This window comes from Vidua chalybeata, chromosome W (assembly GCF_026979565.1).
Source record: "Vidua chalybeata isolate OUT-0048 chromosome W, bVidCha1 merged haplotype, whole genome shotgun sequence".
NCBI classification, from domain to species: Eukaryota; Metazoa; Chordata; class Aves; order Passeriformes; family Viduidae; genus Vidua; species Vidua chalybeata.
Window position 1 is genome coordinate 282976 of NC_071569.1, and position 17690 is coordinate 300665.

The 17690-nt window shown below is 42.8% G+C and overlaps 1 protein-coding gene across 1 annotated transcript in view; it reads right to left on the reverse strand.

Annotated features, from left to right (window-relative positions):
• Positions 1 to 17690, reverse strand: part of LOC128802364 (ras GTPase-activating protein 1-like) — a 160886-nt gene that overhangs the window by 126154 nt on the left and 17042 nt on the right. Inside the window, exons 2-3 of the mRNA XM_053968686.1 lie at positions 3956 to 4105; positions 316 to 451 (exon numbers count right to left, since the gene is read on the reverse strand). Of these exons, the coding sequence (XP_053824661.1) occupies positions 316 to 451; positions 3956 to 4105 (286 nt within the window). The remainder of the gene's footprint in view (positions 1 to 315; positions 452 to 3955; positions 4106 to 17690) is intronic.

Here is a 17690-nt window from a genome sequence, read left to right on the forward strand (position 1 = left end):
TCTTTATTAGCCAAAACCCACACATTTTCTTATTTCAGTTTATGTAAAATGTTATTACTACATTTGGAGTTAGCTGCAATACCTGACATCTAGCCTTCTCATTACAGATTTTTATTAAAAACCAATTTTTTATCATTAGTTTCTATCAGTAAAACCTTGTTTATATATTCATTATACTTCACCATATGCTGAGATAGGTCTAGAACTAGGGGAAGCCATCTACAAGGCTTTTTTCATAGAAAACTATGACTATCAAATGCAAGATTAATGATATTGATATTTAAGTAAATTACATTTTTAAATTCTACTACTTGCCTCTGGAGGTGCTACTGGAAAGAATAGTTTTTCCCCCTTCAGCAAACAAGACACATGACTGTAATACCCAATTAGGTCTGAGAGTGAAGCAAAGCGACGTCCACCAATGTAATAATCTCCACACATGGCAATAATCCTGTTAATAAAGAAAAGGAAGTTTGACAGAAGAACTTTTGCTACAAACTGTTGGGATGGTTTGGGTTTGGGATTTTTCTTAAAAGGAAATTAGAATGATGCTGAGTTGTTAAAGCAGGCTATGTTCAAAATACAATATTACAAATTCACTCTCTAAAAATGTTAAGAGCTACTTGGAAAAGCAACTTTGAGAAGGGAGAAAATACTGACAGAGAGATTGAACTATTCCTTTAGTTACACAAAAGAAAAAAAATGAACAAGACATTTGACCTACTTAAAAACTATCATTTTTTTGGCAAAAAATTGTGAAATTATCACTTTTATGAAGCTTGCAGAATGTTAAAAACAGTTTCCAATAAATTATCTAGTAAATGGGAAAAATGTCATACTTTCCACCAGAACTCTGTTGCAGTGTCAAAACAATAATTTTTAGGATCATAGAATCAGGCTTGAAAAAAAACCTTTAATACCATGGGGTTTTTTAAGATAATGGGACTTAAACATTAACCCAGCACTGCCAAATCCACCACTAAACCATGCCCCTAAAGCACAACATCTACACACCTTTTAAATAACTCCAGGAATGGTGACTCCACCACTTCCCTAGGCAGCCTGTTACAATGCTTCCCTTTCGGTGAAGAAATATTTCCTTATATCAAATCTAAACCTCTCCTGGTACATCTTGAGGCCTCTTCCCCTCATCCTATTACTTGCTACTTGGGAAAGACAGACCAACACCCACCTGGTTACAACCTCCTTTCAGGTAATTCTAGAGAGCAATGTCTTCCATAAGCCTCCTTTGCTCCAGGCTAAACAACCCCAGCTCCCTCAGCTGCTCCCCATAAGATTTGTGTTCCAGACCCTTCCCCAGCTTTATTGCCCTTCTTTGGACACACTCCAGCACCTCAGTATCTTTCTTGCAGTGAGAGGCCCTGAACTGGACACAGTATTTGAGGTGCAACTTCACCAGTGTTTAGTAAAAAGGGACAATCACTTCCCTAGTCCTGCTTGCCATACTATTCCTGATACAGGCCAGGATGTCATTTGCCTTCTTGCCCACCTGAGCACACACTGGCTCATATTCAGCTGGCTGTTGACCAGCACTTCCAGGCCCTTTTCCACTGGGCAGCTTTCCAGCCCCTCTTCCGCCAGCCTGTAGTGTTGCATGGGATTGTCATAACCCAAGTGCAGGACCCGGCACTTGGCCTTGTTGAACTTCCTACAACTGGCCTCGGCCCATCAATCCAACCTGTCCAGATCCCTCTGCAGAGCCTTCCAGCCCATCAACACTCCCACCCAACTTGGTATCATCTGTGAACTTACTGAGGGTGCACTTGATCTGTTCCTTCAGGTCATCAATAAAGATATTAAACAGGACTTGCTCCAGTACTGAGCCCTGGGGAACACCACTGGTGACTGGCCACCAACTGGATTTAACTCCATTCACCACCTCTCTGTTCCCAGCCATCCAGCCAGTTTTTTACCCAGCAAACAGTGCACTCGTCCAAGCCATGAGCAGCCAGTTTCTCCAGTAGAATGCTGTGGCAAACTCTGCCAAAGACTTTACTGGACTTGAAGTCCAGGTAGACAACATGCACAGCCTTTCCCTCATCCACTAAGTAGGTGATCCCTTGTCATAGAAAGAGATCAGTTTATCCAAGCAGGACCTGGCTTTTATAAACCCATCCTGGCTGGGCCTGATCACCCGTTTTTTCTGCATGTGCTGTGTGATGGCACTCAAGATGATCTACTCCATAATCTTCCCTGGCACCAAGGTCAGGCTGACAGGCCTGTAGTTCTCCAAATCCTCTTTCTGGCCATTCTTGTAGATAGACATCACATGTGCTAACCTCCATTCAATTACAGAAAATTCTGAAGGGCAAGATGAAAATATAAATATTTTCCTTCCCAGTATTTTATATCACTCAGCAACTCACCAAAAAAAATACACTACTACAGCCAAAAAGAATTTTGTTTTGATGGACTCATACACTATCTGTCAATCATATGCTGCATGAACATATGCCCATATACAACTTGGGGGAAGGGGGATTTGGAGAATTTTCACCTACAGTACTAGTATTTTAGTCAAACAGAAATATATAAGGAAAGTTTAATCTGAGAAATATCACTTTTAGGAAACAAATAACAGGGAGATCATCAAGCAATGAAAATTTCACTCATTTTTGGCAGAGACCAAGCTTTGGTGGAAGTGACACTTCCAGTCTATGGGACCCAGGGGGCACATCCCTCTATTTGGCTGAATTAACTTCAAGACTGTCAATCTTGAGGCTGGAAAAATGTTTGAGTGTGGCATCTGCCCTTCTAATAACAAAAAATATATACACTCTGCAGTCAACAAGTAAAATCAAAAGCAGGTCTGCTCTATGAATACCAGTATCAGCAGACAAATTAGTTTCCTTCAGATAGTTCACATATTTAATGGAACCAAGAAGAAAAGATTCTTTAAGATTTGAAAATATAAGGATTCCTTTCTTAGAAAGTAGCATTTAATGGTTTCCCATTTTCTGAGATGCCAGAAACAATTTTATGGTGGACACAAACCAACATTCAACACCTGATATTGGCTACAATAAGTAGAAGTTATTAAAAATGAGACTCTTGAAAACTTAAACTTAAAAAACAAGTATTAACATAGCTTCATTCTCTACTATTGCTACACAGTAATCAGTTTCCTAACAAGAAACAGTATAGCTGAGAAGCATGAATTGTTAGCTCAGACATGATGCAAACACGTGCATGCTATTTGTTTGCTTTGCAAGAAAATTTGCTTTCTGTTTATTTCTTGTTATCTAGATAGCTGACAAAGGTTTTTTCTAGTGCTGAAGATGCACTTGATATCGTATTTTGTGAAGATGAACATTACACTGCAGCACACTACATGCTGACTAACATTCAAGCGCTTCCCAGAACATCTGATTTACACCAAAGGAGACTAAATTAATGTCTGTAACTTGCTAATGGTAAAATAACCACAATTACAATTTCAGATAAATGGATACTTGTATTTAGAACAACTAATTCTAACATAGACTGAAAGCTGATTCTAGCAAATCCTCATATTTTTAAACATATTACCTCTTTGTTTCCCCTTGTTATAGCTATCTTATAAACACTGATTTGCTATGACTTTGGCATTCAAATATGTTCTTTAAGCTGCAGTACCTGAGGAATAGACTTCAAACAATCTAATTACTACTAAAAAGCCTACATGTTACTGTAAATTTAGTCACAACAGCTTTAGACAAGCTTTTTTATCCTGATAATGCTGGTTTCCTCACATTTTCATTCTTCAGCCTGTAAAGGAATTTTTGTAGCATGGTTTAAAACAATTAAACCCTAGCAAAGAGTTATACCATACATGGATAAAAAGAAAAGTAAAAAATATTCAATTTATAATACAATTGTTTTCTATACCGTACTACATTCTAAATCCACAAATAAATAAGTTACGGTTTTTTAAAAGAAAACATTTACTTCTCACCTAAAATGATTGACACTTGTTTTACTAAGGAATGAAAGCACAAATGAACCCGGTCTCCGATCACTCTCTCGAATAAGGTAACTTCCAGGTTTTTCCGCTTGCCAAAGACGTTCTTCTGCAATTGTTCTGTCGAGTTTTCCATGATACCACCTAAAAAACATGTAACAATGGGTGTCCTTAAAAGTTAAGGCTTCTGTTTATTCTCACAGAACAGAGCTATGAAACTAATGAAAGATCTCAGTTGAAACGGATAAAATTCCAAACCTTTATTTCAAATAAAGTTATCAGATGTTTACATGTGCAACCTCTCTCAAATTACTTATTTCCAACAAACAGAATTTGGAAAGCTTCACAGGTTCAGATAACCCATTTCCCCAAATAACTCACACTGGAGAAAAGCACTCTGAACCATCCAAAGGGGACAAAGGCTCTCTATAACCATCTTTTTTTATTACCCAATTTGTTCATCTTCAGTAAATAAGTAGTACCAGAGGTAACTGATCTGCTGTATTTTAAGCCTACTCAGGCTTCTATTCAGGCTACAATACAACCTGTTTCTCAAACAACAAACACAGATCACAGTATCAAAATCTGCACCTAAAAAAAATTACAGCATTCACACTGGATTATATTTCAGCCAAAATGTCTTCCCCAAGTACAACATGCAGGCTATGAAGAGCAAATACAAATGCATGACAACTCACAGACTTCATAATATGACAAAAGAACACTTCAGTTTAAGTCAAAGGCTAAACTCATTAAAACATTCCTTACCCTTTCCTCAATTTTGACCTCTTTCTACCCGAAGAAATCAAATGGGGGGAAGCAGCAGTGGAAGGAGCAATCGAAGCAAAGCCAAGTGTTGCTCTCAAAACCTTTTAAAAATGAAAACTTTTATACAGCTAATGTTTTATACTATTTAAATTATCAGCTATTTCAGACCATTCACCTATTGATTCTACCAATTTACAAGTATTTTAGAAGTGATATGAAAGTAATCTTCTGGCTTAAAATACACAAGAAAAAAAAAGAAAAATCGCAGTTGAGAGTAAAAATAGCCAACAAAACAGCTTAGCTGGTAATAAAAATCTTGCAAAAAACCATTTTTTTCTATAAAATAGAAATTCTCAAAGCCAACTTTCACTTCCATCAGAATGAAAGTCAAATAAATAAATTATACAGATTACATATAACAGCAGAAGCAGTACCAGTGCCAACATTGTTTCCATTGGCAAAGCTGCAGTCTTGTTAGTATAGCACTCTCCTTTGCATCTCCCCATCCTGACAAAAACAAGTTAAACCAGTGAAAGAATTGTTTTGTCTGTTGTTATGGTTTGACACTGGCGCAATGCCAGCGCCCCTATGAAAATACACTTTCCTCAAATAAATGCTGTGAGATGTTATCAGGAACAGAGCAGAGCAGGCTCAAGCTTAATAACAAAGGGAAAAAAAACTTTATTAAACTACTACTACAGAAAACACATGAACTAAATCCAGGATGAAGACCTTTTAAAACACCCCTCCTCCTCCTAATTTCCAAAACACCGACTATGAAACATCACCCGGGATTCTTGATCAAATTACCACCTTTCAGATAATCAATACTCAAACTATTAAGGGAGAGAGAAGTCCCTCTTGCACCACAGACCCCCCAGGAAACACAGTTGCCACCTCCTGTGTTTCCCTGTCACACATGGCAACCACCCGGAGAAAATTTGCCAGTGTGACACTCTCCTTTCCATGTCACAGTGCTCTCACCACCGTGCATGGACAGACTGCTCATAGGGCTCCTGTAAGGATGCTTTGCCATGGACCCAAAGATACAACAGTTCAGTTTCTCATCCTGGGACTACAGTCCCCCCCATTTTGCCCTGGGGCCAAGGGTCTAAGAACAGAGATCATCTTCTTCCCAAAGACAGAGGGCATCACCATTCCCTCCTCAGCTTTCTTCTGTTCTTGCCATTCCTGTGCTGTTAAAAGCTGAAGCAGGTCTCCTTGGGTCACTACTGCATCCCCCTAAAATGCAGTCTCTATTGCAGGAGATTTTGGTTCAGTCTATGGCTAACAAGAAAAGTCTAGCCAAAAGCTACTTCATCATCTCCTCCCACCTAAATATTTCTTCTTCTAACATCTCAGGTCCCGGACTGTCTCTCTTCCACTACAAATCAAGGAGGAGTAATATTTTACAAAGCCCTCATTTCCTGGAAAGGGTTAAAAGTTCAAACTCCCTGGACGGCTAAAATTTCTGTCCAGCATCCCGTCTCCCACGCTGGGCATCATCCCCCCCCCCTTCTCCACCTCCTCTGCCAGCAAATTTCCAGGTGCCATCAGGCTCTCTGTCACTATCCCTCTGGGGGGGGGGGGGGGGGGGGACAAAGGCATCTCCACTTCTCTCCACCCTTCCGTCCACAGGAGCTGGCTCGGTTCCAGACCCTCAGCCCCTCGGCCTACCTGGACAAGGCAGCGTGGCTTCCCCTCCCCCACCCAGCCCATGGCTGGGCAGGGGAGAGTCTGCACTCTCTGACGACCAGAACCAAAGAGACAGTTCCCCTGGGAGTTCTTGCTTTTAACCCCCTGTGTTCTCAGAGGCGTGTCCATACTTTCAGTGGTCACTCCAGGTGCCAATATCCAAACCTGACCACTGATTGGTTTGACCCAACTTCCTAGAAAAAAAATTCACTTCCATGTCAAAGCACGGCATCTGTACACTGTATTTCACTTGAGGCAAGGTTAGAAAGATCGTGTCTGTGGTGGGTTGACCCCAGACAGCATTTAACCACACACACAGCTGCTTGCTCACTCCCCCAGCTCCCAACAGAACAGGGTAGAGAATAGGAAGAACAAAAGCAAGAAAATTCCTGTGTTGAAAAAAAGTTTAATAAGTGAGGGAAAAATAAGAAGGGGCTGGTGGAAACAGAAAAAAAAAAAAAAACAAAAAAACAAAGCAATGCAAAGTCAATCACTCACTCACTACCTCCCACAAGCAGACCAACGTCCAGCCAAACTGAGCAACGGCTACCTTGGAACACACACCCTCTTTTTTTTTTTTATTGTTGAGATGATACCTGACATGGTATGGAATCCCTTTGGCCAATTTCAGTCAGCTGTCCTGGCTGTCTCTCCTCTCAACTTCTTGCCCACCTCTAACCTACTTGCTGGAGGGCAGAGGGAACAGTGAGAAATTGAGAAAGTTTTAACACTCTGAACACACTATTCAGCAACAGTCAAGACAGCAGTGTGTTATCAACACTGTTTTAGCCACAAATCCAAAGCAAAATGCCACAAGGACTACAATGAAGAAAGTTAACTAAAGCCCAGTCAGAACCAGGACACCCTTAGATGGCTCTATACCATTTAGAATTTTATAGGTCAAGATCAATAACTTAAATTTGATGCTATTCCAACTGCCAATTGCTTAATGCATTCAGTTAGAAGCAATGCTTAACATCTCTCAGCTTCACACCAAATATGGTTTTCCCCCAAAGAGATGCAAAATGGTGTCTTACCTTGCTATTCAAAAAAGAAGCTGTCCCTCTGGCCATGACTTTTACCAAATGTATTAATTTCAAAGAGCAACTCACTATTACTAAGATTTTAAACTTTCATCATTGCCAAGGACAAGATCCCTATAATTTCCAGTCACCTCTTATATTCTTGCCTAGTCCTAACTAGGAAGACTTCTGTATTTTCAACATTAAGTTCTATAGTTTTAAGTGATGCTGGACATTAGGATTCCTTCCTTCCTTCCTTCCTTCCTTCCTTCCTTCCTTCCTGCCTTCCTGCCTTCCTGCCTTCCTGCCTTCCTTCCTGCCTTCCTTCCTGCCTTCCTTCCTGCCTTCCTTCCTTCCTGCCTGCCTTCCTGCCTGCCTTCCTTCCTGCCTGCCTGCCTTCCTTCCTGCCTGCCTGCCTTCCTGCCTGCCTGCCTTCCTGCCTGCCTTCCTCTTGGAATTTTTCTCGCATTTGTTGCCCGAGACCAGAACGATGAATACTTAAGAGAGACAAAGGATGTGGCCAAGATGAGGGGAGCGGTGCAGCTGGCTGCAGTCTCTTAGCTGGGGGGTTTTATCTTGGAAAGTGCAGAGATACCGCTAGATTTTGGCTGGGGGAGTAAGGGGCTGGGGTCGTCCCTCACTCTCTCGGGACCGGAGGGGAACAGTCGGGCTGGTGCTATTGTGGGGCAGAATTCGCTGCCACCGGGGAGTTCAGCCCTTTATTGCTTCTCCTACCGTGGGTGAGCCTTTGCTCGTAAGAGCAGCTGTTGAACTGGGACCTTTTTCAATACCCAACCTCATTGGGAAGGACCCTCACCATCTACTCGGGTGGCTCAGGGAAAAACCAGGGACCCTGACCCCCTCCGGAGGGAGTGTCTCCTGGCTGCTTACGGCAGCTGCCTGCAGCAGCCCATCTGCCGCCACCCAGCCCCAATGTTTTCTCCCACTGCTTCAGGGCTTTTTACTACACTTAAACCTGACACCCCATGCCCGCCCGGACAGCCCGCGGCTTCCGGCACAGCTCTGGAGTCTTTGCTACACTTTGTTTGCCACCCTAGGTGTGCCTGTCTCTGCTGTTCCAGCCTGCTGCTCCGAGGTTTTCCTGCTGCAGTCCATTCAGCTTCCCGAGTGGCACTGACACCGGCTGACCCCCGTGAGTTTGCCCCTTCTTTCTCTCGCCGGCTGAGTTGCCATTACCCACGTGGAGAGGTAGCTGAGCTCGCGCCACAGCGCCCCCTGCAGCCATGGGGGAATCATTACAGCGGCCCTGCCGACTACATAACTACACCAAAGGGGAATGTGCTTGACAGCCGAGATTGGTTTTCTGGTTTTCTTTGTTGTTGCTGCCACTGTTCTTGTTTATTTGTATTGATTTATATATTTTTTTATATATATATAAAGTACTGTTATTCCTTTTCCCATATCTTTGCCTGAAAGCCCCGTAATTTCAAAGTTATAATAATTTAGAGGGAAGGGGGTCACATTTCCCATTCCAAGGGAGGTTCCCACCTTCTTTGGCAGACACCTGTCCCTTAAACCAAGACAAGTGGCAACAATTCATAGAATCATAGAGTCCAACCTTGAGTCCTTTGTGCAGTTTTGGATGCCACAATATAAGAAAGATATAAAGCTATTGGAGAACATCCAAAGGAGGGCTACAAACATAGTGAAGGGCCTAGAGGGGAAGCCATATGAGGAGCAGCTGAGGTCACTTGGTTTGTTCAGCCTGGAGGAGAGGAGACTGAGACGAGACCTCATTGCAGTCCTCAACATCTTAATGAGGGAAGTGAAGGGGCAGGTGCTGATCTCTTCACTCTCATGACTAGCGACAGGACCCGAGGGAATGACTGGAGCTGTGTTACTGGAGGTTAGGTTGGATATTAGGAAAAGGTTTTTCACCCAGAGGGTGGTTGGGCACTGGAGCAGGCTCCCCAGGGAAGTGGTCACAGCACCAAGCCTGACAGAATTCAAGAAGCCTTTGGACAATCTTCTTGGGCACATGGTGTGATTCTTGGGGCTGTCCTGTGCAGGGCTGCGAGTTGGACTTCAATGATCCTTGTGGGTCCTTTCCAATGTTATGATTATATGACTAATTTTTAAACTATTTTAGAGAAACTGCTTATACTAACTACACAGAATCACCATAGCCTCGCAATCTGATTATCTAATGTTAGCTAAATCTATGCATACCATTATTTTCAGTTTCTGGAAACTATCCCAGAAAAAATAGAGCAATGTACTCTGCATGGGAAAGTTTATTTAAAAAAAACCCTTTTCCACATATCTGTAAGTAGGTATTAACAAAAGAAAATCACATGCCCACCTCTGCTGAACCAATGACAGGATTCCTTAACAGCAAATAAGATTTTAAATATTTTCATATAGTTACATACTCAGCTTCTTTATATACAATTACGTATAGCTAAAATGCCTAACATGAACATACTTATTCCAACCCAAGGAAACTTTATACTTATTTTACCTCAAATCCCACTTAAGGATGGGTAAGTATTACAATTTCAGTGTTAACAAAATGAAACAACCAATCCTTAATTAAAAAAAAAAAATCTGTGTGAAATTGGTCCCAATTAGTTGTTAAAATAGAGATGAGGATGACTTTAGAACTCAATCATTGCAATGATCAGACTTTTCACTAACTTATCAAAACACTGAATGGGTACACCAAGTGCCCTAGCAAACTGGCTACACCTTTCCTCAAATGTTAACACAGCTTAAAAGTCTATTTAGAGACATTGGTTTCTACAGATTAATAATTAATAGGAAGAAAAATGTTAATCATTTTGCAATGCGTACCTTTTTAAAGTTAAGCAACACTGCTAGCTACCTTTGAAAGAATTTTTAAAAAGACAAAACGAATTCTTGAGCTTCTACAGAAGAAATTAGGAGGAAAGTTGTCTATATAAAAAATAATACTGTTTATCCACCTCAGCTTTTCTTCTAGTTTTTTCAAAGATGTTGCCAATAGCTATTTCCACTGACATAATCCCAGACTATTTCAAATAACAGGTTTCATTAAGAAGGTAACCTAATAACAGTCCTCAACTCCAAACAGTATATTTATAAATATACAAAACATAATTTAAAGATAGACCTATGCAAAAAAACCCCAAACAAACAAACCCCACACTTCTTTCTATTCCACAGTCATCAAGCAAGTGTTTTGCATAAAAATAAAAATAATTAGGACAGCCTGAGAGTATAAAACAGTAGAAGGATCTTGTCAGGACCCCGTAAAATTTTATTGGTGCCATTCTTGTTTAACTGGAATACTTCTATGCAACACAAACACAGTGTTGACATAAGATGCTTTCTCTGTCCTCTTATTGTGCCTAAATACCAATGGGGTTTTGTTTGGATGGTGTTTTAAAGGAAAAATGAAGATATGGGGTAAAAGGGAAAACTACTGCAGAATTCCTAAGAATTTATGACTGAAACAACAGGCATGATCCTATGATGAAAAGATCTAACAGCAGAATTAGTGTTCTTCCACCATAAAAAAGAAAAAAAAAAAGAAAAACAAAAGGTGAAGAAATATAGCATGATAGTATGCTTCTCAATAAGGTATGCTAGCAGGTGAAGTGCACAAGTCCCATATTGAAGCTGTGTCAGAAAATATACAACAAAATAAAAGTTTGATAAAGTACAGGTTGAGTCTCTATTTACTATTAAGATAAAATAACCTTTGATGTTAATTAGAAGTACTGAACAAAAGAAAACAAAACAAAAAGCACCCAACAAAATCACAGAAAATTCCTCTATTAACTTTTTTCCAGCATCAAATGTTGTTCCACTTTTGTTTTTCCAAAGTTGAAGCTTCCATTTATATCACAGAATCACTAGGTTGGAAGACACCTTTAAGATTATTGAATCCAACCCATGCCCTAACACCTCAACTAAACCATGGCACTGAGTGCCACATCCAATCTTTTTTTAAACACATCCCAGGATGGTGAGTCCACTCCCTCCCCAGGCAGACAATTCCAGTACTTTATCACTCTTTGCATAAAAAGCTTTTTCCTAATATCCAACCTATATTTCCCTTAGCGCAGCTTAAGACTGTGTCCTCTTGTTCTGTCAGTTGCTGCCTGGAGTAAGAGACCAACCCCCACCTGACTACAACCACGTTTCAGGAAGTTGTAGAGTGATAAGGTCTATTACATTGGTGTTGTAGGTTGGGTTGATTTAGTTAGGGATTTTATTAATGTTAGTTAGGTTTGTTCCTTGTACCCCTATTTTCCCTCACAGTGGTTTGCTCCAAGTTGTTTACCACAGGAGCTCCTGCCACTCAGACCTGTCAATCTTCTCACTTCTCCCAGTTTTCTCCTTACATGGTTCTGTCAGTCAAGGTTTGCTTACTCCCTGACAAGTGTCAATCTTGTAACCACTCCCTGCTTCTTCATGAAAGTTCTGCATCAATCACCCCACCTTAGCACTTCTATTTGTCCCAGAACGCTGTACCCACCTCTGTTATGTTACCATAGGTTGTTATGATCCATGTCACTCCCCTGTCGTTTATCCCTATTGGGCGAGGCAGGTTTCCACCCCTGTCCGCCCACCCCCTACCTTAATCTGTTGCAAGTTCTTTGTCCATCAACATTTGCTTTGCATTGCGCTGAGGGCAATTAGCTCCGACCATGCATGGGGGAATAAAAGCTCTCAGGCTCGCAAGCAAAGTGTCCTTCTCTCGTCCCTTCGCTTCCTCTCAGCGTGAAGCTACCAAAGCTGCGTTACCCACACCACAGCGCTTAGCACTATCAGGGAGGCAGATGCCATAACCCTGGAGTGCCCGCTCACGTGGCGGACTCAGCCTCACAAAGGCAGTGCTAGCCGGCGCTCAACTGCTTGAAGTCGTAGCAGGTAACCGCCGCACGTTGGGTCATTGGTTGGAGACAGAAAAGACAGAACTCTCCAATGATCATGAGACAAACAACAAAGATTTATTATGGCTGCCCCCTTATATAGAGAGTTCAAAATTCCCATGCTTAGGCAACTGATTGGTCGGGGTTTCAGCATCGCCCAGCTCTCTGGCCAATGATGTGTCTGCATTCAGGGTTGAATGGGATTGGCTGGGGTTCCCTGCTTGGGTTCAAATCCATCCTATCTTTGCTTACCCAGGGATTTGTTTACTTCTAGGCTGGACGAGTTTGGGGGTCTGTTATGGCCAAATTTATCTTTGCCGCTACAGACCAGCTGCAGCCATGACAAAGGTCACATCTGAGTCTCCTTTTCTCCAGGCTAAACAACCCCAGATCCCTCAGTCATTCCTCACAGGGCTTGTCTTCCAAGCCCCTCACCAGCCTTGTTGCCCTCCTCTGGACACACTCAAGCATCTCAACGTCCTTCCTAAACTGAGGGGCCCAGAACTGGACACAGTACTCAAGGTGCGGCCTCACCAGTGCCAAGTACAGGGGAAGAATGACTTCCCTAGTCCTGCTGGCCACACTATTCCTGATACAGGCCAGGATGCTGTTGGCCTTCATGGCCACCAGGGCACACTGCTGGCTCATGTTCAGTCGGCTGTTGACCAGTACCCCCAGGTCCCTTTCTGCCTCGGCACTGTCCAGCCACACTGTCCCCAGCCTATAACGTTGCAGGGGATTATTGTGGCCAAAATGCAGGACTCGGCACTTGGACTTAAACATTATCTTATTGGACTCTGCCCATCCATCCAACCGTTCCAGGTCCCTCTGCAGAGTCCTCCTACCTTCCAACAGATCAACATGCTCCCAGCTTAGTGTCATCCACAAATTTACTAATGAAAGACTCAATACCCTCATCCATGTCGTCAATAAAAATATTGAACAGAACTGGCCTCAGCACAGACTCCTGAGGAACACCACTAGTGATTGGCCACCAGCTGGATGCAGCACCATTCACCACCACTCTCTGGGCCCGGCCATCCAGCCAGTTCTTAACCCAGCAAAGAGTGCACCTGTCCAAGCCATGGGCTGCCAGCTTTTCCAGGAGTGTGCTGTGGGAGACAGTGTCAAAGGCCTTGCTGAAGTCCAAATAGACAACATCCACAACCTTTCCCGCATCTACCAGGCAGGTCACCTGGTCATAAAGGGAGATCAGGTTGGTCAAACACGACCTACCCCTCCTAAACCTATGCTGGCTGGGTCTGATACCCTGGCCATCCTTTAAGTGCTGTGTGATGACACTCAATATAAACTGTTCCATTACCTTACCAGGTACTGAGGTCAGGCTAACTGGCCTATAATTACCAGGATCCTCCTTCCCACCCTTTTTGTGAATGGGCGTCACATTGGCCAACTTCCAGTCATCTGGAACTTCACCAGTGAGCCACGACTCCTGATAAATGATGGAGAGCGGCTTCGCAAGCTCATCTGCCAGCTCCCTCTTCACGCTGGGATGGATCCCATCTAGTCCCATAGATTTATGAATATCCAAGCATCTCAGAAGTTCTCTGACTGCCTCCTCCTGGATAACAGGGGGATCATTCTGCTCCCTGACACCCTCTACCAAACCAGGAGGACAGTTGTCTTGAGGACAAGCCATCTTCCCACTAAAGACTGAGGCAAAGAAGGCGTTAAACACTTATGCCTTTTCCTCATCTGCAGTTACTAAGTTCCCTCCGTCATCCAGTAGAAAACAAAGGTTGGTCTTACCCTTCCTTTTGCCCTTAATATATTTGTAAAAACATTTTTTATTATCCTTTACAAAAGTTGCCAACTTAAATTCTAACTGAGCTTTGGCCTCCCTAATTTTTTCCTACATGCCCATATATGTACTTATGTTCAGTTTACTTACTCTTTCACTTCTGTTAAAAATAGGTTAGAAACGGTTGTAAAATAGCTGATAATTGTTAAGCATGTACTGTTAGTTTGGTTATGGTAAAAGGGGTTACAAGAATAGTTGTCAGAAATACGGTACTCTATGTACCATAATACACCTAAGTAAAGTGCACCACCCCCCAAGCAAAACGAGCCAGCCTGGACAGAACTATAATGGGCCAATCAAGCACCTTAAGCCGTCATGCAAATGAAGGCTCCAAAAAGAAACCAATCCAAAGGGACAAAAAAACAGTATAAAAAGGGGCATCTGACCCAATGAAGGTGTGCCACTCCACCTGGAACATCGCTCCACCTGGAACATCGGGGACATCGCTGCTCAGAAGACCCAGTGCTGGCGCTGCAGCATCTTCAACGGGAATGCTCCTGCTCAGCCCGTGGGGCCCCCTTGCTTTAGGCCTTTCTTTTTATTATAATAAATGCTTGTGAAAAATGCATATTTTATGATTGGCTTTTCGCAAATACTACAATATTATATGTGTAATGTTAGAAAGTTATGCTGTATTAATTCTTTTAAGTAGTGTGTTAAATGTATTTTTAGGTTATAACACAAAGTTAAAATAGAAACTATGCTATGTAAGATACTTTTTAACTAGCTCAGGAAAGAGATGAGATAATCAAGAAATTCTTCGCACAGAGACGGCAGTGATGGGGCCCTTAAAGAGTTACTGCCTCCTTATCAGAAAAGACAAACATTCTTCCACCTTCTCTCTGTCTTTATGGAACCACCAGGATTAAGGGGAAGAAGTTGACAAAAACCAGAAAAGCTCTCCATTTGCAAGGAATTTATGCATCATGTATGAGATGTAGGAATATGCAACAGGCTATTGCTTTTAAGGTTATTCCTTTGTTCACAAGGCATGCTTGTCATGGCTTAAGTGCCCGAGAGCATCCGGACGTCCATAATTCTTTGCTTTTTATTGTCTTTTAATTGTCCTAACTCTAAATTTTTATTACTCTAATTGTATTACTATTTTTATAACCACGTTATTATTATTAAACTTTTAAAACTGAAAAACCAAGTGATTAGCGTTTTTCACAATGCTGAAATCTCTTTTAGTACCAGGAGTGTGGTCCCGTTTATAACAGCTTGGGGACTTCACCAGGATACAACCTCGCCCGAGACCAGAGGATGGGATGGCCACCTGTCCTTCATGGAGGGACCTGCATTGGTATCTGGGGCCTCGGCGGGGGGGGCGAGTGTGTGTGTGTATAGAGCCTGTTTGAGATAGGGACAGCATCTGAAGCGGCTTGGAGCCCCGAAGTGAGAGGGACCTCCTATACCACGGTTCCGGCTTCTCCGTGAGGAGACCGGCTGGGAACACGGAGGGAAGGGAAAGAAGGAAGACCGAGTGAGGCGCCCCCCCCAACCCTCCTTGTTCTGGAGGCCCCGTTAATGCCTGACAAGCTGACAAGTGACCTGCAAACAAGCCATTGTTCCCCGGGTGGGTGGGGAGCCATGGTGAAAGACAGTGAGTCACCCGCAAATCAGCTTCAGCTTCTCAGGCGTGTGGGGAGCTGGGCGAAGGGTTTTGAGTGACACGCAGACAGCCTCACAGGTGAACTGACACTAGAGGCAACCAAATTCAGGGCCCTTCCTGGAGGCCCTGCGGTACTGAAGCCCAGAGAGGCTGACCCCAAGGCAAGGAGGGCTACATTATTGTAGGACCTTTTAGCACCGCAGCTGCAAGGGGTAGTTGTGTGGCCCATTCCCTCAAGGGTACGGGGGGGGGTGGGAAGTCCAGCTTGGGTAACGTGCAGAGGTCAGAACCCCTGACTCTGAGGTTATCTATAGGGAAGAAGGATAGCCAAACCTCAGGGGAGGTGGAAGGGGTCAGGGTGGGGGCCTACACGGACCAGTGATTCTCTGGCAACAGGAGTCCACTTAGTGTAAGTCTAAGAGGTTTGCTAACGTTTCCTTCCTCTGTCCAATAAAATAAAGGGAAATTTACAGGGTGCTGAACCTAGGTCAGTGGGGAAACTTAGGGTATCAGCACTTAAGGTTCTGGGGTGTCAAAAAAAGGTACCTTACATAGTCTGGGTGGGCGAGGCACAAGACCAAAAAAAAACTCGGCTAAGGAGAGTGGAGAAGTATGAATGAACAGGCCTGATGTGTGAATGAATGTGAGATAAGAGTGTCTCTCCTGCAGAGTGTGTGTGAGTGACAAAGACTAAGTGCTCCTTAGATAAGAACACCAGATAAGAGTGCCCAGGGGCACCAAAGTTGCAAGGAGACCTTTCTGCATAAACAGAAAGAGATTAGGAGATCTTCTCTCTCTTAAGTTAAAAAAAGAGTGAAACAGAACTTTTTAAAGGGGCCGGTAACAGCAAGCAGTTTTTACCAGCCCAAAAGCTTATAGTAACTAAAAGTCACTATGGGTCAGACCCACAGTAGACGAGGAGGGCAACCAAAGAAAAAGAATAAGAATATTCCTCCTGGAAGCCCCCTTGGTAATATACTGGATGACTGGAATAAGTGGGAAACAACTAAAAAGTTAAGATCAAGTAAGGATGGTTTATTATTGTGTGGAACATTGGCCAAAGAGGAAATTACAACAGAAGTCCTTAAAGTGGCCCTGGTATGGAAGTAGAGATAAGTGGTTATGTAATTTATTATATCAGCAAGTGTGTAACCAAGAAAACCCTAATTCAGAAGAAGTAGAGTATGTTACTTGCTGGGTCAAATTCTTAGAAGGAGATTCTAAGGTATACAAACTAAAAAAAGATAAAGAGCAGAAATCAGAGGAAAAAGATAAAGAAAACGAAGGTGCTATTCAAAAAAAGGTGTGATCCATTAGACTATGTAGCCCCACCAACTCTTCCTCCAAATTATCAAGCCACCCCCTCACTTAACACTCAGCCTCCTGCTTCTCAAAACCTATCTTTATCCTCTCCAGTGATCCCTGACTCTCCTCTATCTCCTCAGGGAATCTCCATGTCATTTTTCCCCCCTCCAACAACCCCACTCCCTCGTACATATCCACCCCTTGATGCTTTTCCCCCACTGCCTCCTACACCCACTAACCTGCAGCATGCTCCACCTGTAAGTCAGAATACAACACCTTGCCCCGAGAAAAAACCTCTGGATATATCCTCCAACTTAACAACTGAACCCTCCCAAAATGATAACAAAGAATTAGTGAGCCAGTCAAATAACCCTTTAGATGCTGGCCCTTACTGTAATACCAGATTAAAATGTGGAATAAAGCCAGAGCTAAATCCAGACAGGCTGTTTCCCCTGAGGGAAGTTCCACTAGGTGGGGGGGTAGGAGGAATAGGTTTTGTAAATGCACCCCTAACAGCTTCTGAAGTAAGAATATTTAAGAAAGAGTTAGTTCGTTTAATAGAAGATCCAATTGGCACAGCTCAGCAAATAGATCAGTTCCTGGGTCCCAATATATATACCTGGGG